The 21,685-nt window shown below is 43.0% G+C and overlaps 1 protein-coding gene across 2 annotated transcripts in view; it reads right to left on the bottom strand.

Moving 5' to 3' along the window:
- Nucleotides 1-837: 837 nt before the first annotated feature.
- The window catches only part of LOC137632204 (uncharacterized), a 110,869-nt gene continuing 90,021 nt past the window's right edge, over nt 838-21,685 (bottom strand). For both annotated transcript variants that reach the window (XM_068364089.1, XM_068364090.1), the window contains one exon: nt 838-1,390. In XM_068364089.1, the coding sequence (XP_068220190.1) occupies nt 1,093-1,390 (298 nt within the window). In that variant the 3' untranslated portion in view covers nt 838-1,092. The remainder of the gene's footprint in view (nt 1,391-21,685) is intronic.

The raw sequence follows: 21,685 nt of genomic DNA, 5'->3' as shown, positions 1-21,685 counted from the left end.
ACTTGAGTACCTACTCACAGATGGCGCTGTTGTGTACACCCCCACCTGTATAGCGATCGCTGGCGTATCCCGACCATAGATTTCTGTCGGGCAACAGAGTTGACAGCTACATGATCATCGGGTAAGATTAATATTGAAAAAAATGCTATAAAAATTTATTTTTTCATATTTTTGATAATTTTTTAAGAAAATTCAGGCATTTTCCAAGAGAATGAGACCAACCTGACCTCTCTATGACAAAAATTAAGGCTGTTAGAGCAATTTAAAGAAAATATGCTGCAAAATGTGCTGGGGAAAAAATAACCCCTTGGGGGTTAAGGGTTGGAAATTTCCAAAGAGCCTGGGGGTAAAAGGGTTAAAAACCAAAATTCACCAAGAATAAATAATGACATATACATAATACATCTTAGTAGGTTTGGGTACCATACTCACTTTCACTACTAGCTGGCTATCTACATAACACAAAAAAGATCACAGCTTCAATTCCAAAGGAAATGCCAATGATGAAAGATAAAAAACTGACTTGAAGGTACAAAGGTATAGAAATGGGGCACTTTCTCTAACAATGATACTGTATATATAAATGAGAGATGCAACACATCTCTCAAAAATACAATACTTCTTGGCTATCAATTTGGCACATAAATGAGTACTATACAGTAATGGGGTTAAGTAAACGTCTTTCACAATAAACTAAGTTATCAAATAGATTTTATTACATTACACCAAACAATGCCTATCAACCACTAATGAGAAAATCACCCTTGCGCTATAAAACATTTTATTATATGTAAGCTCTGGCCTTGAATATCTTCAGAGGTATAAAGAATAGACAAATCAAAAGTAAAATTTATTTAGCATATGGTTAAAGGTAAAGGTGTCTGGTTTCAGTTCCAGTATCATACAAAGGGACGCGCACTAGAATGTTGGCCGCACAAGCCAACAGCCCACTATGGTGCCCAATCTCCGCAATATCCTCCCAAGTAAACAGCTTAACCTCGCTGTCCCGGGCTGGGATCGATTTGTGCCATGGTAATGTTAGGCGAACACATTACCATTGTATTTGCCAGGAGGCTACTATAAATTAAATAATCAACAAGATGTGTGCAGTGAGGAAGACTTAAATTTTTCATCTAGAAAACAGTAAATGTTTTCCATAATAAGTCTATCAGACATAGAAAATTCTTCCCACAAAGGCAAATCTATAGTTTCAGGAAATATTTTCATATTTTGCACGGCTAAGCGTTTATAGTGGCTTTGGCTCTTGGTGTTTTTCTTCAGTTCATGCAATAGGGAGAGCAATGAGTACACCAGTGTCTTGAGAATAAAGATACAAATTTCACTCTCTGTACTGAAGCTCGCTGCAACCCATGAAAGATCTCCTTCCAATCTGATAAAGACAGAAAAAATTTTTGTGTTAAAAGTGATGGAGTTCACCTATCTCACTATTGAACTTTAACAATACCTCACTAAATATCAAGGTGTCCTAGAAAATAATACAGTATATTAATTTCACTTGAAACTTTAAAGAACGCTCATGGGTGGCAGGAACAAGTGACCCGATAATGTCCTACAGACTAACCATACATAAATATGATCAGTACCTAGTACCCTGCCATAGTTTGCGCAGGATATTTAGCGCGAATTGAAGTCCGCACCATTATAAAAGTAACACCCAAAAAAGGGACATATTATTTTGCCTATCACTTATGATTTAACTAAATAATCAACTTCATGGGCCCTCAATGATACTAATGCTTCTTCTTCTTTGTCTGCATCTTTTCCTACTTCTATGTGGGGTCGATGTTAATTCTATTCTCACAATCTTCACTGGCCATATTGGTTTTGGCTAATTTTTCATGGTCGGATCCCTTTTCTGCCGCCAACCATCGCCCTCAGTGGCTGGGTTTCACGGATACTAATGCTATTATTTACTAATTTAGTATTATTCCTTTTATTTTTTATTTCTTTCAAAAGTGTTTATGTAATAATTTACTTTGTCATATGTACATCAAAACTGTGTAGGACTAATGATATACCATAGCGTATAAACCACTGATTAACTAACACATCTTTTTTGTTATTGGTAATCAGTAAAAGATAACATGCAAGACAATGCTCAACATGTTTATATGTACTAATAAACTACAAGCATGCACTTTTGTGAAAAATCCTTTCAACATGTGTATGACATTATTCTTACAGTCCCGCTTTTGAAAAACCTCTGACTATGTCTTTTAGCTCCATTTCAGTGTGAGTTCATCCACATTACTATATCTTATTACCAAAAACACTGCTCTAATTTACATATATACACCTAACAGCCAATGATTATGCACACGTTCATTTTAAGGATTTGATTGGGGGAAAATACTATGGCTGAAATTGAAAATACCTGAATTTACAACCACGTGAACATAGAATTTTCAACGTTTGCGCGAACTTTCAAGCCAGCGAAATTAAATGATACCACAGTATATTGTACTAATCTTCTCTTTGTCATATAATTCTGTTCAACAATTCTGTTTTGCTTTTCTAGCATATATTTTGCTTATACTGTACTTTCAACCATACAACAATTACAAAATTCTTTGTAGGCTCTGTCAAAAAGTGATTATTCTAAATACAGTTATGCCTCATCTTAGGTTCTTAATTAATTCCACGACTACATAGTAAGTGGGATCTTTTCCCGGGCTACATATGAAACCATTGCACCATTTGCCACCAGTTCCTATATACATTCTATAAATACTGTAATTGCAAATACTGTACAAAAGTAATGACCTATGTTAAGCTACTAACCATAAAAAAAAAAAAAAAAAAAAAAAAAAAAAGAGTAAAATTCGAAATATAATAAGCTAACTGAACAAAGCATTCCATATGGCACATACATTTTATGAACAAGCTACAATAATACAAAAAAAAAGTAAAAATAAGAAATTTACACTGATGACAATTTCATCAAGAAATAAAGTCACATTTAAGAAAAGTTAAAAAAGAATGGAATCAATCAATAAAGGAATAAATACTACTTTTCATGCAATGTAAAAAGGGCAAGAAAATAGCAAAGAAAAAAATCTGGGAGAAAAAGCATGTGGATGTATTTGTAATGGAAATTTTTCTGATTTTGGACAAACTGGCCTACATTAAGGGATTTTGACGAAGGAAAAATCTATTTCTGGGGAGAGACCTGTGACGGCCGGTGAAAAGGGTCCTTCTTTACACTTTTCTAATATAAATCTTCCAAATATACCAGAGAAAGATAAAAGCATGGAATGCAGAGGTTACAACCCTCGCGCGATCACCTCGAGGGTGTCGTGTATTTAACAAGGGCGTGTGAAATCCACTATTCACAGGCTGTCTTCCATTTAGATAATCCCTTCATCAAAGGGGAGGGCCGTGACAGGCCCTAGAGAATACAGTTGGGCTACCCCACCGACACCTACTACTCGCGCTCTCCAGGTCATACTTCTGCAAGAACATATGGCTTGGCAAGGAAAGGGTGGGTCCGTACAAATATAACCGGGAAGGGTTTCACCGGGCGTCACAGGTCTCTCCCCAGAAATAGATTTTTCCTTCGTCAAAATCCCTTTTCTGGGTCGATCTGTGATGGCCGGTGAAAATGTACCAGAGAATGCCTTCCAAGCCCAATAAAGTAATAACATAATGCAGAGAATACAATCACCATGTACGACAATAATATAATATAATAATGTAAGAAACGTCCAATTACCAACTAGCCAAATGACATAGGGAGCGTAAGGCTAAATAACTAAGACGACAAGGAATCAACCGAGTGTCAAATCGCAAAAGGCATCAAACCTTACATGTCTGAGCATATCTAAACCTTAAAGGAACGGTAACTACAATAACAGTTAAACCATAGGAATTAAACATGGCAAATATCATAGGAAACGAACTACCCAGGAGAGTGGCGACGTGGTGTGAGTGGCGGGTAGGAGGGAGAAGAGAAGAGATGGAAGAAAGGAAGAAGCAGAGATTAATGGAGAGGGAATAGGCTCCCCGCTGCCATCGTCGGGTATTTAAGGGCCTGTAAAATCTTTAGATAGTGGCGTATGACAACCATAGGGGATTTCCAACCTGTATATTTTTTTATAATCATCAAAGTCCCTGTTCTGGGAGTAATTGATGTAGGTATCTACTGTCCGTATATCATGAGCCTGAGGAAATGATTCCGGATTAGTATGTTTAAAGAAGTAGAAGATTTGTTGCCTGATGCCGTGAATGGAAATAGTACCTCCTTGTTCCCCGATAACCAAGGGGCCAGACGAGCGGGTGGCAGTTTTAGCTAAAAAAAGGCCTTGAGAGTAGTGACTGAACACAGAGAAAAGATCCTGGGGAAGAAGAATAATCTTCCGAGGGGAGCACCTATTTGCGGTTCCTCATTTCTTAGCTAGGAAAGCATTGTCTGGAGAAAGGAATTCTTCGGCTGAAGGGAGGAAATCTATGTTTTTCGGGTTCGTGAGAGAGCTGCTAGTTCTGATATTCCATCACCTGAGGCCAAAGCCGTTAGATATAAAGTCTTCCTAAGAAGAGTGACGAGCAGGATTCATTGTCCGTGTCCGGCGCAAGTTTTGAGGACAACGTTCATAGACCAGACTCCTTTTGTGGCCAAACCGAAGGTCAAAGCCTAGCACATGTTTTTGGAAGTGAACCCTCGTTATCGCGGTAGATAGGTTCCAGACCCGGCCACGATAGGTGAAAATCCGCGAAGTACTGTAGTGATACCATATTTACCTATTTATTTAACATGTATATTCAGATTTTTAAAACCTTCCCTTGTACGTAGTACTGTTAACAAACTACCCTTTAATGTACAGAACACTTAATGCATGTACTACAGTACCCTAAACTAAAACAGGCACAAATATTAAAGGCGATTTTATTTCATGCATTTCCTAAACACGTCAAAAAGCACGATAAAAAATGGCAACCAATGTTTTGTTTATGTTTCTCTGATCATAATGAAGAAACAAACGCATTTAGTGTACACATCTGTGTATAGGTTAGTTTTTGCATCGATTATATTGATTATTCAGTACAGTATGTTGATTTTGTTATTACCAATATGTATATATATATGGGTTATGAAAAAAATCCGCGAAGTGGTGAATCCGCGATGGTCGAACCGCGAAGTAGCGAGGGTTCACTGTAGATGAGAAATAGGAATCAGCTAGGTTAATGTTAAACCCAACAAGGAAGATCTTCTTCATAGCTGACTTGATGGTGGTTAAAGTGCTAACTGTTAGGCCTTTGCCAAATAAGAACCTCAAGAAAGAGATGTCTATTTTCAGAGACATACGAGTATGGTCTGCACTCTTAGGGGATCTGCTAGTTGTTAACGGCCGAATCATATTGGCGAATTGTCGAGTCCCTTTTGTCTGATTCGATGAAGAGATCGATTTCCGGTTTAATGTTCGCGTCTCTACGAGCTGCAAACTTCCTGTAGTCCACAAAGTCAGAGTTTCGGCTACCCTTGAGCAATCTGACACAGTGAGTTTGGATCACTTGAGTCAGTTTGGGGAACGGAATCTGGAAGGGACGGAGTTTCAACTCGAGGAGGAGAGGAAACCAACAGTTCTTGGCCAGTGAGGTGGTACTAAAACCACTGCCCCCCGGAAGGAGCGTAGTTTGTGTAAAAGTCTCATTAGAAGATTCACTGGGGGAAATAGGTAAACCTTCTTCTAATGGTTCCTGAGTATCGACCGGAATGAAATTATGTCTAGAGACCATTCTGACTCCAGTGGTTTCGTCCTGGCTAGTGAGTCTGATCTCACATTCTGGACTCCCGCAAGGTGAGATACTGACAGGATCCAGTTCTTTTCTGTTGGCCAGGAGAAGATAGTGACCAGGATCTGATTCAGGTTGGGTGACTTGGATCCTCCCATGTTGACGCAGTGTACCACGTCTGTGCTGTCTGACACTACTCTGATGTGGCTCGACCTCGGAGGAGAGAGTCTCTTCAGGGTCAAGAACACTGCCATGGCTTCGAGACCATTGATATGGGTCTGTTTCATGGCGGGTGACCAAGACCCCTGAAACATCTGATGTTCGGAGTAATCCCCCCATCCACTTAGAGGCGCGGCTGTATGGAATGTCTCTTGTGGAGGTAGGAATTGTAGAGGAACCGATTTGGAGAGGTTCTTCGGTTCAGACCATGGGCGTATAGTAGTCTCATTTCCAAGACAGAGGGGATCTTCGAGACCTTGGCTCTTAAAGGTACCGTAGCTCTCTTTCTCCAAACTCGATTGATGTCTTTGAATTTTTGTTATTGAAGTGAATTGGAGAATGCCGATGATACTTTCTAAGGTTCTTTTGGACATCTGTTTGTGTTTGAGAAAATTCTTGATCTTGGAAGCTATTCCTCTTACCTTTTTGGAAGGGAGAGACAACGTGTACTTCGAAAGGTCCCACTGAATGTCTAACCATTCTAAGTGGCCTGATGGTTGCAGGCGAGACTTTTGGAGATTGACCCGAAATCACAGGTTGTCGAGAAATCGAAGTACAGTACTTCCTTCGTAGCTCTGTTGCCTTCTATGGCCGACCGGGCCCAAATGAGCCAACCGTCCAGATAAGCAATGATCTGTATCTCTTGGTTCCTGAGTTGTTCTAACACTATCTCCCCCAGTTTTGTGAATATCCTGGGATCAATGTTGAGGCTGAAGAGCCTGTCTTAAACGCAAAGGCTTTCCTGCCTAGGCGGAAACCCAGATAAGAAGAGAAGTTTCGAGCTATAGGCACATGATAATAGTCGTCGGTAAGATCGACAGAGGTGGTGACGGCCCCATGGGGAAGTAAGGTCCGTACATGAGAGATAGTCAACATCCGGAACTTGCCGCAGAGAATGTAAGAGTTTAGCTTTGACAAGTCCAGGCCCACTATCAATGCCGACAAGCCTTTCTTCAGAATTGTGAACAGGCGGCCTTGGAACTTCGGTGATCGGTCCCGTTTGATTACTTTCTTCTTGAGTAACTCTGTGGTATACTCTTTCAGGATGGGAGTGGATTTCTGGGAGAAGGTCACTGGTGGAGGAGGAGGACCTTGTGGCCATTTCCACCTCAGACCTTTAGAGATTATGCTATGAGCCCACGGACCGAAGGTCCAATGGTCTTGAAAGTGGTAAAGTCTCTCCCCTACCGGGACTACCTCGTTGTGAGGGAGTGAACCTAGGTCCGTTCCTTCCCCGAGCCCCCATCTTCCTAGGTCCGCCTTGATGGCGGAACTGTCTTCTACTCCTGTATCTTCCTTTCTGGTGTCCACGAAAGGAACCTGAGTGTTCAGAGCTAGGGAAGACTGTGATGTCGAGTGGGTAACTGACTATTGATGGCAGTGACCCCGGTTCGTTTTGTAGAGAGCAACCCGCTGCTTCTTGAAGAAAGCTTGCTTTTGGTCTTCGACCTTCTTTCTGGCAGGGAGGCCCCGCCTTTCCTGCAATTTTGGGTTGCTCTTGTAGCATCTTGTAGAACCTTGTTCACCTCCTCCTAAGGGAAGGGGGTTTTACCCCATCAGGAGGAAACTATCAGCCTGCTCGATTCCTGTCTGATAGAGGCCCGACAGAACGTATTTCCCACAACTAACCCGATCAAACCACCAAACGTGTAGGTCGAATTGGAAGGGCAGAGATTGGTTCTTCCTGAATATCCGAAACAAAGTCTCAGTGGGATAAATCGAGGCTAGGGTCTCCCCGAGGTGGGGTCCGGCTCTTTAAGAGCCGGTATGGCCGAACCTTCTTTGTCAGCTTGAATAGTAAGACCTGTCCATTTATCCATAATAGGCAAGGCAACAATGAGAGCAGCTGTAGATAAGGCGTATTCCCCATTGTGTGGGGTGAGCTTGGAATTATCGTACCCCCCAGACCGACAACATCCTGGTCCAGACAGATCGGGCCTGCCCTTTAGGAAATAATACCATTACCTTCGGTACCTTGTCTATCCTAACCAAGGAATGCTCTTTCAATCGAACGAATCCGTTGAATGGGAATTCTAGTCCCTGAGAGTAAATTCTAGGTCCTCCAGAGGGCGGACGTCTATGCCATCCAGAGTTATGGTACCATCTATATATGGGACATGTAAGGCAAATTTCTATATGTTGTTTTTATCGAAGGAGGTTACTTCGATACGCCTGGGGCTGTAGGGGGAGTCATCCAAGTCCCTGAATGGATCTGACTCACCACCATATCTTTGAGCTCCGTCATAGCCCCTTGGCTTTCCCTAGAATTTGTTGCTTTTAGCAGTCACGGTTTTATGCAAGGTAATATGAACATCAGGATCCTTTGAGGGTCCTAGGTCGGTGACGCAGGTAATTGCAAAGCTGAAGGCTCAAAATTCATCACCACCTACCTGCCCGTCCATGGGATCGGTGTCCAACCCTAGAGAGGACACTCCGAGGAGATAGGGTCCTCTAGATGGAGCATTCCTTCCAAACCTTGATACCCAAGGGCGGAGAGCCTCTCTTACAGGCCGGAGAGATTCATCATCATCCTGAAAGAAGTGAGGGGATTAGTGATGAAGGAGAAGACCGTTCTCCTCAATAAGCAATGCATACATTAATCCAGATCAAATTAAATCATCGCCAAAGGATACCAAAAGGAAACATATTAGAACCAACTTACATTATGGGTCCGGAGTAGGGAGGACAGCTCGTAGCAGAGCGTGCATGACTCCGGGAACCATACCATGTAGGCGGACCTTCTGTGAAAGAAAGGAGACATAAGTCCGGATGTTCCTTGAAACTCTGGTTAGTGATCCTATTCACAGGCTGGGATCAGCCGTATAACTAAAACTAATAATAATGCTTATATTTATGCATATATTTAATTATAACTATGTATAAATAGGGATAAATATCCATACAACATCGTGTTCAAATAGAAATAAATTCCTACTCGGTACTTGGAACCGAACGCTAGCCCCTTCTAATGAAAAGCCAGGTCGAAACCAACCATGCCCTGAGAGGCTATCTACTGTTTCTTGAGACTCTGGTCAGTGAACAGATGAATCAATAGAATAATAATATCCAGTAACCACATAACATGTAACTATAAACCTCATCGGTAAAATAATGTTAACCCCGGTTCTGAACGTCTGAGTCAGGGGTGGCCAACCTATGGTGCATGCGCCAACAGTGGCGCATTTCATGATTACAAGTGGCGCACTATACCCCAAAGATAGTAAATTGAATGACTTTTCTTTAAAATTGCTAATTATGTTCATATATTTTCATTAGGGCTTTCAAGAATAGCTAATGAATATTATCAACACAAATTCAAAGTGTCATTAAAGTAAGTACAGTTTACTTTGTATTCATGTTAAATCCTTTCCTTTACAGCTAAAACCAAAGATTGGCCACCCATGGTCTAAGTGATCTCTGTTGCCACAGAAGATCCGGTGACAAAGGTCCGTCATAGTGAAAACGTGAACATCAGAGGAAAGCTAATATTAACCTCAATGCTGAACGTCTGTGTGATATCCGGTTAAGCCGGAGATTCGATGAAAAAGGACCGTAATAACGAAATTGTGATTATTCATGAAAAAGGGTTCGTACCCTGGTTCTGATCGTCTGATTGATCAAATTGTTAACTCCGGTTCTGATAGTCTGATTGATCTCTGTTTGTACCGGAGATTCGGTGACAAAGGTCCGTCATCGTGAAATCGTGACCCTCAGCGGTACGATAACATTCCTCAATACTGAATGTCTGTGTTATCTCCAGTGAAGCCGGAGATTCGATAAAAAAAGGGACCGTAATAATGTAATTGTGATCAATCATGACAAAGGTTCGTGTGCAAAAGGCTGCAGCCGGAGTCTGAGTGCCGGATTTCACCGTTGCACTCCAAATATCTGACTAGTTCTCACCCAATGAGTATCCATTATAACGGAGTATAACTCAAGGCGGAGCTAAGGGTGTCGGCATAAAGCGACCCCAACTAATGACTCATACACTAACGTAACCTATTAATAGTGCTAGCTATATTAACAGTAACCACATCAATAAAGCGTGAATATCATTAAACGTAATATCATCAACTCGGAGAATAAGAGGAGGCAGGAATAACTCGTGATCGTAAAAAAACAGAAAACGGGAAATCCACCTATCTTACTCGAGCTTAATAAAGAAAACGAGAGAAGGGGTAACTCGTATCTGTAGAACAGAAAACGAGCACTCTATGCTCAGGTCCTAAGGTTACATAATAAAAAAACCAACATCACAATAATATGATAAGAAAAATAATAAAATTGATTGCTTTTTTCTTAGCAATTGTAATAACCAAGAACGAAGAATAACGACAACGTAACAATTAAACAAAGATATAGTCTAAAACGAGCACCTTCCTGAGGCGAGTACAAAACTATAACAAAGACTAAATCGCTATTCTTCATAGGTCCAAATTGGACTTGCTAGCAAATAAATACCATAGTAAAAACTAATAATAAATAATGATAATAAAATTGGTCATAAAACGTAAGTGATATAACCTAGATGACAGAGTACCAGATGGGCAATATTAACTTGAAAATTTACCAAAGCAAACAAAACCTCAAATGGCTGCCAATACCGAGGCAGGCCAATCGCTTCCAAAACTAAAATCCACAATACTGGAAACAGAACAAATGCCTGGTACTGCAATAAACTGTCAAAACAAACTATGGTATTTAACATTGGTAAAGGTGAAGTAGCAACGTCAGTCATGTTGAATTAACGACAAACACTTGCGAAAAAACACTGATCAAAACACTACCGACTTAGCTGGCAAGTCCAAAACAGAAGGATGACCTGGAGAGCGCGAGTAGTAGGTGTCGGTGGGGTAGCCCAACTATATTCTCTAGGGCCTGTCATGGCCCTCCCCTTTGATGAAGGGATTATGTAAATGGAAGACAGCCTGTGAATAGTGGATTTCACACGCCCTTGTTAAATACACGACACCCTCAAGGTCATCGCGCGAGGGTTGTAACCTCTGCATTCCATGCTTTTATCTTTCTCTAGTATATTTGGAAGATTTATATTAGAAAAGTGTAAAGAAGGACCCTTTTCACCGGCCGTCACAGATCGACCCAGAAAAGACTACTATACAGCAAACAGTATGATGAAAACAAAAACAAAAATGTATTACTGTACTCTGGGTCAAATAACTTATGGGATACTACCAATGCTGGCACAATTAGCTTAACAGGGAGATATCATGATGATTTCATAACTGAATTCATAAGTGGTAGGTACTTTATTTCATTTCAAGCTTTACTAGGAATGTATCATATAATGTATTTAGCTTATCCTGAATATTTTCTTTGATATTCACAATCATTTTGTCTTCTTTTCTAATTGAGCATGTTTTTTCTCTTTCCTCTTCAATAAATTACTTCCAAGATCTCTGATTTATTTACAGGATGTAACTTTAGGTATATTAAATTTGACTTCATTATCTTCTTTTTCTCCTTTTCTCATCATTGTCACTAAAAATACAGCCAAACTTATTTTTTAGGGTACTGTATTTGGTAACAGAGACCACCACATAGATAAAAAAAAACTGTAATATTGGTGCCTTAAAATCATTCAACTCATAGGCTCTTTAACCAAATGAAAATTGCCTACAAGCGCCACACTAATACCCTAATTATTTCAATTTTAAAAGTAATTTGTATTTTTCCTAGTCATACAAACCTCTAATTGGGGAGATTACTTTGGCGTAAGCTGGGATTTGGTTGTTGAACTCGATAACGAGCAGTTATCTGGCTAGAGAGGGTGCAGGGCTTTCCTCCTCTCAAACAATTCCCTCTTCACTTTTGATGCTTCGGCCCAGGACTTAAAGGGGTGGTTTGAGGAGGGAATTATCAAAGTACTCAGGTTTGTATAACTAAGAAAAATACAAATTACTTTTAAAATTCTATATTTGTTCCTATGCAGTATACAAACTCGTCCTTGAGTTAGTGAGCTTGGAGGGCAGGAAGTCCCTTTCAAATCAAACTGTAAGTTACTGTAACTTCTCTGAACATGTTCAACGCTTTGTCTGAGGAAAAGCGAAGTGAAGACACCAACACCCCTTACCTGTTTATCATAGGATGGTAAACCAAAACAACCCAAGGCGTACAATAATTTGTACCGTCCAAATCAAAGAAACCCTTCCCTAAAGGAAATGTCAGTAGAATCAAACACTACGCTTATGAGTAATGGGTTAGTATTAGATTCACCATTCCCCAGCATGCATGTGGGATGGAGAGATATACTTTTTTGGTTTTGAAGAATGGTGCCCTGAAGTGTAACTTACCTTTCATGAATCTCCTTTTTCCATTCCATAATCAGCAACAAAACACCACAAAGAAAGAGTTTACAGTTTGAAGAGCGTTAAGCACATGTGTGAACAGCGCAAGGTTCAAGGAAAAATAGAAGTGGGAATATGTTGAAAGTCAGGGTCAGGGATCATAAACCACAAGTCACTAACCAAGAAATCAAGATAAGAATCAGCAGTTGAAGAAAAGAAAACGATACTCAGAAATATCACATACAAGTGAAGACTCGCTGGAATAAGTCAAGAGCTCATCTAGCCAAATAACAGCCCGTTATCCAGATCAACAACCAATTCCAGCTCACGCCGAATAATCTTACCTAATTATAAAAGGTAGAGGGTTTGTTTGTGACGTAGAACAAAATGCACCACTACTGTATACACAGTTTTCCCATAGTTAACTATCTGTATTTTTATTGTGATTGTTTAATACTGTGCTGTACAGACTCTTATTTACTGTACACAACCTTCCCTTAATAAAATCCTAATCATTTATATCATTATTATTAGCTAAGCCCCAAACCTTGTTGGATAAGTAGTATGCTAGAAGCCCAATTGGTCCAACATGAAAAGTGGCTCAATGAGAATAAGAAATGAGGATAAGGCAAATAAACTATAAATAATCAATAAAAACGTTAAAATATTTCACGATCAGTAGCCATGTTAAAATAGATCAGTCATCTATCTATCTACCAAGGCATTTTCCCTAACTTTGGGGGGTAGCCAATATGAAAAAAAAAAAAAAAAAAAAAAAAAAAAAAAAAGAGAGGGATTCAGGTGAGTTTGGTTGGTACTGCTAGGGTGTCAAAACCCACCCTCCCCTATTATCCACCACAAATGAAGCTTCATATGCTGAATACCCTACTGCTGCTACCTCAACGGTCACCAAGGCAACCGGAGGAAGCAGTGGGCCTATCAGAACTGTATTTCTTGCAATCGCTCGCTGTAGTCGTTTCCGGACTGTGGCCAAATGTGGCACACAGACTGCCTAGTGTCCAAATGCCAACCACACTCCAACGTTCACTACACAAAAAGATAAAACGGTGAAATACCCATAAATCTGGGCAAAAGGTAAACAGTCAAGAGAACTGCGCACTGGGCACCTCCCCCTCGGATTTTCTATACCTGTACTGGGCAATGGGACCCAGCTAGAACCTCGAATTCCCCTATTTTCTTTTCTTGCCTTGAGTTTGCTGAATGAACAGCTACAGTAATATGACTGTTGATTTAAAAATGGGGAAAATCAACAATCTATAGTAATTAGCTCTGTCTTCTTTAGGTAAGATCTCTTCAAGCATAAGTAAACTTTAAGAACATTAGGAGAACGGGAACATTTTTAAAAATTATTTCTAGGCTGGTAATAGGACACGGTGTAAAAAATACATTGAAAGAGGCTTAACAAAAAATTTTTCATTAAAAATGATAAAGAACAAAAAAGGTAAACTGATAAGAAAATGCCGGTCTACAAAACAAAGGGAGGGACATAAATATCTCCATACAGAACCTGTTAGGAATCATGTGTATATATATATATATATATATATATATATATATATATATATATATATATATATATATATATATATATATATATATGTATATATATATATATATGTATATATATATATATATATATATATATATATATATATATATATATATATATATATATATATATATATATATATATATATATATATATATATATATATATATATATATGTATACATATATATATGTATATATATATATATGTATATATATATATATATATATATATATATATATATATATATATATATATATATATATATGTGTGTGTATATATATAACGGATTTTGAGCGAAGCGAAAAATCTATTTTTGGGTGAGATAGCCATGGCGTCCTGATGGAAGGTTCCTTTTTGGTAGCTTCCTTGGGTATAAGACTACTAAGATATTCCCAGAGAATTTAACCACAGGTTATCACAGAATTCTAACTTCTGGAGCGAGTATCTCAAAGGTTTCCCCTTAAGACATCGTAATACAACAGGGGACGCGCATATCTGAACGCGCCACATAGCTATCTTCACCCCGAACAGAGTTAATGCTTCGGTGTGTAAGGACTGAGAATAGCTGGGAGCCGTTCCACAGCTAATCTCACTCGTGGCTACTACTGATACTCGAGACGTAAACAAACGGACGCCATTGCTCTAATGACGTCACGCCCGTCTTCATCCTGAAGCCAGTTGCTGCCCATCACCATGATACAGTAGCACAGGGTGGGAACAAAACTGGACGAAGTAGTAGGGAGGGTCCATCAGGACGCCATGGCTATCTCACCCAAAAATAGATTTTTCGCTTCGCTCAAAATCCGTTTTTTGGGCTCAAGCCATGGCGTCCTGATGGAAGAGTACCAGAGAATCAATGTATCGTGGTAGATTTTCCCCCAGTATTAAGTGCCTAGGCATTGACAAAACAGCAAAGTAAACTTAGATAAAGAACCATAGGAACGAAGTATCCTGCCCCCCTTGGCAGTGAAGTTCCCATGGGCTATGCCGACGTCAAAGTGGTATTGAAGGGCTATTCATCCTGAGAGAAGAACTTGAAGAACTTAGAGATGAAGTGGAATGTTTGGTATTTGTATAAGAACATTCTGAAATTAGACCAGTGGTGGTTGGGCACTGTGTATAGAGTTCATCTCTTGGTTATCAGAAGTAAGTATTCGTGTAGGAACCTTACTTAGTCAGGGTGAATATAATTTAGGATTAAACATCTTAAATTCTTCATAACCATAAGAAAGGAGGAATAAATAAAACTATGACAGGTATGTATTTCATAGTAAGTAGGAGCTGAAAGAGACGCATAAGTAATAAAATAGAAATTTTATTTCACAATGCAGAAATTAAATAATTTACAGCAAAAGTAAAGTTCATTTACAGTAATAATAATGTACATAGAAATAAAGGCTTGCTCTTGAATCTGAAAAGGAATTTCAGGATATTAGTAGGTACTCGTTCTCGAGGAACGCAAGTCTTTAAATAACACATCATGCTCAAGGCATGCGGCACTTGTGTGACACTATGACATTTCACCTGGGATAAGAACAGTTATAAAAGCACTAAGTGTTTTTAGACATCACTATGAATCGCTCGAGGGTCAACATAGGCACCCGAAGAGTTAGAGTCCCAAGTAACTCACTGTTCTACGCAGAGTTAGGTGCAGGTTTCATAACACTACCTGCGGCTACCACAAAATGTTTGACTTCGTGCACTTGTTTCGCATAATGTTTAAAGAAAACTCGCGAGGACTTCCAACCCGTGAAGTTTTTAAGGCTTTCAAAGTCCATGCTCTGAAAGAAATTCAGAGAAGATGCCACTTTTCTAGGATCATGACCAGCGGGTGTACTGTTCGGATCCGCTCTGCGAATGAAGTAGGTGATTTTCGCTCTTAATTGTTTCAGTGACAGGTCGCTGCCCGATGTTTCTCCTTTGAAGAGTTGGCCTCCACCAAAGTTCGAAGTTCTGCGAAGATAGACCTTGAGGCTCTCTACTGGACATAGAGAGACATCCTCCTTCAGGGGGCATATTCTCCAAGGGCCCCATCTTTTGGTGGGTAATTCATTTTTAGCGAGAAACGTCGGATCAGGGGAGAGGGTCACTTCTCCTGAATCGGTAAACAGGATGTGTCTCCTTCTTCTCTTGATAATGCCACTATTTCGCTGACTCGAGCTCCCGAAGCGAGAGCAAATAAAAATATAACTTTCTGAGTCAGATCCTTGAGGGGGCATGAATCATTGTCCAAGTTGGAGGCGAAATGGAGTACCTTGTCTAGTGACCAGGAGATCGGTTTCGGAGGGGGTGCTGGACGTAGGCGAGCACATGCTTTTGGTAGTTTGTTGAAGATGTCGTTGGACAGATCAATTTGGAAAGCATATAGAATTGGTCTAGCCAAGGCCGATTTACAGGTTGAAATCGTATTGGCTGCTAATCCTTGTCCATGAAGGTGAATGAAGAAGGACATACAGAAATCAATTGTGATTTCTCTAGGATTTTTTGCCTTGACAAAGGAGACCCATTTCCTCCAGGATGATTCATATTGCCGTCTCGTGGATTCGGTCTTGTATTCCTCTAGGAAGTCTAGACTTTTCTTCGAGATCCCAAACCTCTTCTTTGCGGCAAGGGAGAGAAAATCATGAGATGAAGGTCCTTGATTTTCGATGATGAAGCGAAGACAGTCGACTTCTGTACTTGTTGAGAGAGAACTGGGCCCGGGAGAGGGATCAGCTTGGGCTGCAGCTCCAGGACCAGGGGGTACCAGTTGCTCCGGGGCCACTTGGGAGCCACTAGGGCCGCTGTCCCTTTGAAGGTTCTCAGTTTGGAGAGGACTTTCAACAGAAGGTTGGTGGGAGGGAACAGGTAGATCTTGGACCACCTGTTCCAGTCCAGTGACATGGCGTCCACTGCTTCTGCTTTGGGGTCCTCGTACGGGGCTACGTACAGAGGAAGTTGATTGTTGTCGCTCGTTGCAAAGAGATCTATCTGAAGTTCTGGGACTTGGTGAGAGATGAAGGAGAACGATCTTGCGTCTAGAGACCATTCCGACTCTATCGGGTTTGTCCGAGATAGAGCATCCGCTGTCACATTGCGGAATCCTTGTAGGTGAACTGCAGACAGGTGCCACTTCTTCTTCTCCGCCAGACGGAAGATTGGGAGAAGCACCTGATTTATCTGGGGCAATCTTGAGCCTTGGCGATTGAGACAACGAACTACCACCGAGTTGTCTAGGGTTAGACGGATGTGGATCGAGGGCGGCGGGGATAACTTCTTCAGAGTTAGAAGGACCGCCATGGCCTCCAAGATGTTTATGTGGAACGTCTTGAATAGTGGAGACCAGGTACCTTGAACCTGTTTCTGGTGGGAGTGACCTCCCCAACCCTCCAGTGAGGCATCCGTGTGGATGTTGAGTGATGGAGGAGGGTGTTGGAGAGGAATGGACCTTTTCAGGGCCTTTTCTTCCGACCACGGCTTTAGGAGGCGTCGTAGTCTGTTTGGAAGCCGTCTCTTGAGGTCTCTTCGAGCGATGGATGCCGAGCGTCTCCAGACTCCCGCGGCGTCCTTTAGCTGTGCACGAAGCACTGGGTTTGTCACTGAGGCGAATTGTAGAGAGCCTAGAACTCGTTCCTGCTGTCGTCTTGAAATGCGTTTGGATTTCAGTAGTCGCTTGACAGACCCTGCTATTTCCTTCCTTTTCTTCTGGGGGATGGAAAGGCGGTGTGACTGAAGATTCCAGTGGATTCCCAACCACTGAAACTTCTGAGCTGGAGAGAGGCGAGATTTTTTCTCGTTGATCTTGAATCCCAGGTGTTCTAGGTACTGGGTAACTTCGTTGCAAGACTTTGCACACTCTTCGGGCGAGGGAGCCCAGACTAGCCAGTCGTCGAGGTAGGCCATCACCTGGACGTTTCTTAGGCGGAGCTGTTGTACTATGGCATCCGCCAGTTTTGTGAAGATCCGAGGGGCCACATTGAGGCCGAAGGGCATGGCCCGGAAGGCGTAGCTTTTCCTTTGGAGTCGAAATCCTAGGTAGGAGGAAGCGTGATGGTTCATTGGAATGTGCCAGTAGGCATCCGCCAGGTCTATAGAGACCGTGTAGGAACCTTGAGGCAGAAGGGTCCTTATTTGTTGAAGCGTCAGCATCTTGAATTTGTTGTTCTCTATGAACTTGTTGAGGGGGGATAAGTCCAGAATGACTCTGAGTTTGTCTGAGTCCTTCTTGGGAACACAAAATAGTCTCCCTTGGAACCTGGTGGACTTTACCTTCCTTATCACCTTCTTGTTCAAGAGGTCTAGAACATATTCTTCCAGAAGGGGGGTTGATTGCTGGAAGAACTGCTGGAAGATTGGGGGTGGTTGCGTCCAACTCCAGCCTAGACCGTTCTTGATGATGCTGTGTGCCCAGGGATCGAAGGTCCAACGATCCTGGAATTGGCGGAGTCTTCCTCCCACCGGAAGCACTTCATTGCTTCTGGTGTCCCGAGGACTTGCTGCCTCGGCCGCTAGCTCCCTTTCCTCCTCTACTTCTGGAGGGACGGCGAGATGCGTCTTTGCTTGCACCCCTGAATGAGCCTCTACCTTTGGCATGAAAGGTAGTTGATGGTTGCTCAAAGGCAGGGGTGAAGACCGGTGACTGTGACAACACCGGTTGGGGGACCAATTGAAAGGTCTGTTGTGGTTGGGCAACCACTTGGGAGGTAGCGGGTCCCGGAAACTGACGTCTTTGCTGACGTTGCTGGGGTTTTGACTTCTGAGGTTTCCTCTTAGGCTGAGGTCCGTCGTCCTGAGAGGGTTTCCTTTTCCTGGACATGCCCCACTTGTGGAGAAGGTTCCTATTCTCCGTGGCGGCTCTGTCAGTTATTTCCTTCACAAGGTCAGAAGGAAACAGGTGCTTTCCCCAGATGTTGGAGGAAATCAGCCTCCGGGGTTCGTGTTTCACGGTGGCACCGGCAAACACGAATTCACGACAGGCTCTTCGAGCCTTTATGAAGTGGTACAAGTCCTTCATTACCGTTAGTAAGTGGGATTTGGAGAGTACCATGTAGTGATCTGGTACTCTAGTGTCACAGGCCATAACTTCCAGTTGGACTTGATGAGAGAGAGATGCCGCAAGCCTCTCCTTCGTGTCTTGTTCCCGGCGAAGGAGGTGATCGTTGAGCTTAGGGAGGTCTTCATTAAACTGACGTCCGGCGACGTCAGGATCGAGCCTTCCCACGACGAAAGTATGCTGAACATCTTTCCAGTGTCGAGCGTCAGGGGGGGTCACGATGGAGAAGGGTCTGCACTCTTCCAGTGCAGGGCAGGGTTTCCCTTCTTCCGCCGCTTTAAGGCATGCAGCTAAGGCCTTTTCCAAGAATGGAAGAACCGCAGTATCAGGTGCAACGTAAGTAGGGTGCTTCTTGCTCAATGCCGGAAGCTTAGAGCAGGTAAAGCCTCTACTCTTGAATGCGGAGGCTAGCATAGCCTGGGCCTTTGCGAGATCGAACACTATCTCTTCCTTAGGTTCGGTCTCTTCCTTCGAGGCAGGTTCGGAACGAAGCCGGACGTAACAGTCCGGGTAGGCCTCTAAGCTTGGGAAGAATTCCACATCTTCCAAAGGGACCGTGCCGATCTTATCACTAACGAAGATCCTGCCGGTCGCAATAACCATATGCTCTGCATACCTCCACGGGTTGGCATGAGAGCAAGCGGGGAGATCCTTGGCCGAAATCTTCTTCGGCTCTCTGGATCCTATCATCGACCTGATGGACTCCTGGTTCTCCTTCAGCCTGTCGTCCATGACGGCTCTAATCAGCCGGATCAGTTCTTGAGTAGAAGAAGAAGGATCCGGAGTCGAGGAGGTAGACGGAATAGACATTTCCGTCGGTGTAGGAGTAGGAGGGGGGATGGACGAGGGAGCAGCTCCTAGCTCCGACTCGGTGTACTCCACCTTGTCTTCGTCATCTTCGGCTCCTTGAGCCATAAGCGTCTTCTCCGTGTCTTCCGAGACGTCCGAAATCTGTTCGTCATCTTCGGAATCCAAACGACACTCGTGCATGGACTGAGCCATGACCACATCAGGTTCCACCGTAATTTGGACAGTGGGGATCACATCTTTGGGTACCACTGAGTCAGGGGAGGCCTTAGGGAACAATAGTGACCTCAGTTCTTCGGTGGCCAGGTACGGTCCGGTAGCATTTTTCTGGAAGCCACGCACCCACTTGCGCAGCTTTTCACGAGAAATGTCTCTAACCTCCGCTGAAGGAGGGTTATGGAAGGCCTCAACTAGGTGAGCCTGGCAGACCGTACAATCCAGTGGATTCCAAAACTTCAAATCCCCTTTCTTGTCTGCACAAGGGGCGTGAGTCCTGCAAGCCGTATGCCCGTAAAACTGCGGGCGTTTCACAGCGCAGAAGGCGAAATCACACTTCATCTGCTCCTCCTGTGGAAGAAAGAGAAAATGAGTATGGGGGAGTCATAAGAATGGCTCTTAAACTAAGTTAATATTAATCATTAATTTTAACTTAAGAAGGTGTGATGCATAGAGAATGAAAATAGTAAAGGAGAACATGCTCCATGCATCTCGCCCGGCTGGTTACCATAAGCTTGGTCCCTGGATAATCCGAGTGACCGAGGGCACTGGATATAGTTTCCTAGAATTCCAAGTATTTTGGAATTCCATGGAAAAATCCAAGGACAAGATTGGGACCGAATTCATTCGGTTCCCAGTTAAGGGCCAGAAGGCCTCATTTAAAAGGTAACTGCTTCTGGCAACCAGCCGTGCTAAGATGCACATAGCATGCTGGAATTAGAAGGATGCAAAGAGACAGCACGATCACTAATAGAGCAGTACTAGGTACTGATCTTAATAGCAGAAGCAGCTTATCTGTTTGCGATAAAGGGCTATCATAGTCTTATGATAGCTACAGTAAGGGGGTGCAAGTATTCTTGACGCCTCCGGGGCATCCGGCAAGCCGCCGGCATGCCGGAGCTCGCTCCAGCATAGATTCTGGCATTAGGACAGACAATGTTCAAAGTCAGTCAAATACCAGGATGGCGGCCGCCGGCACAACGGCGGCACGCCAGCAGGGAGCGGCGGCTCCGGCAGTCGGAGGATGCCAGGTTGGTGACTGGGATAAGGATGGTAAAGGCTGTATCGGGTTGCCGGCAGTATATGCCGGCACTCCGGCGGTCGACCGGCAAGCGGACGACTAGATAGGAGGAGGAGAGCCGCCGGTAGTAGCCGGCGGCAGCCGGTAGTAGCCGGCGGCAGCCGGCAGTCCCTCGGTACACGGGGGGCTGGCGGCAAGGTTAGGGAGTCACCAAATAGGAGGCAGGTATTGCCGACAGTAGAGGCGGCAAGAGACCGGCACCCGGATAGGGAGAGAGACAGGGGGGAGGGGGGAAGGGATGTAGGAAGTACCATCAGGATTCCAAACATCCCTCCCCCTCCCTGAGGGGGTGTACCCATGATAGAGGCAGGCTCTAACATCCATGAGCAGGGTCACTATGGACCGGGAGCAAGGTAGCCCAAGGGAGGGCTAGGGTACACCCAAGGAGGGGGGGAGACTCCCATATGCAGAGCTATACTAGTAACTAACCTTATAGGACACTATGAAGGTATGTGTACCAGAGCGGACTGCACAAGGAAGCTCGGGTAGCCCTACTATTCCACCCTAAGGAGGAGTTGTAGGACAGGGGACAGATGGGTATAAACTAACCTAAGCATAGGCTAGGCTATACAAGAGATAGGTGGGGAGGGAGAAGAGAGAAGTCTTCCCAGGAAGGGTTTCTGTACCAGAGCGGCCACTAAGGAAAAGGGAGGACACTCCCTAACCAAAGATCAGGCAGATCAGCTAAAACGGTGCAAGAG

This window comes from Palaemon carinicauda, chromosome 41 (assembly GCF_036898095.1).
Source record: "Palaemon carinicauda isolate YSFRI2023 chromosome 41, ASM3689809v2, whole genome shotgun sequence".
In the NCBI taxonomy this organism is placed as follows: Eukaryota; Metazoa; Arthropoda; class Malacostraca; order Decapoda; family Palaemonidae; genus Palaemon; species Palaemon carinicauda.
The sequence above is the reverse complement of the archived record's forward strand: the minus strand, read 5'-3'. Positions and strand labels throughout refer to the sequence as shown.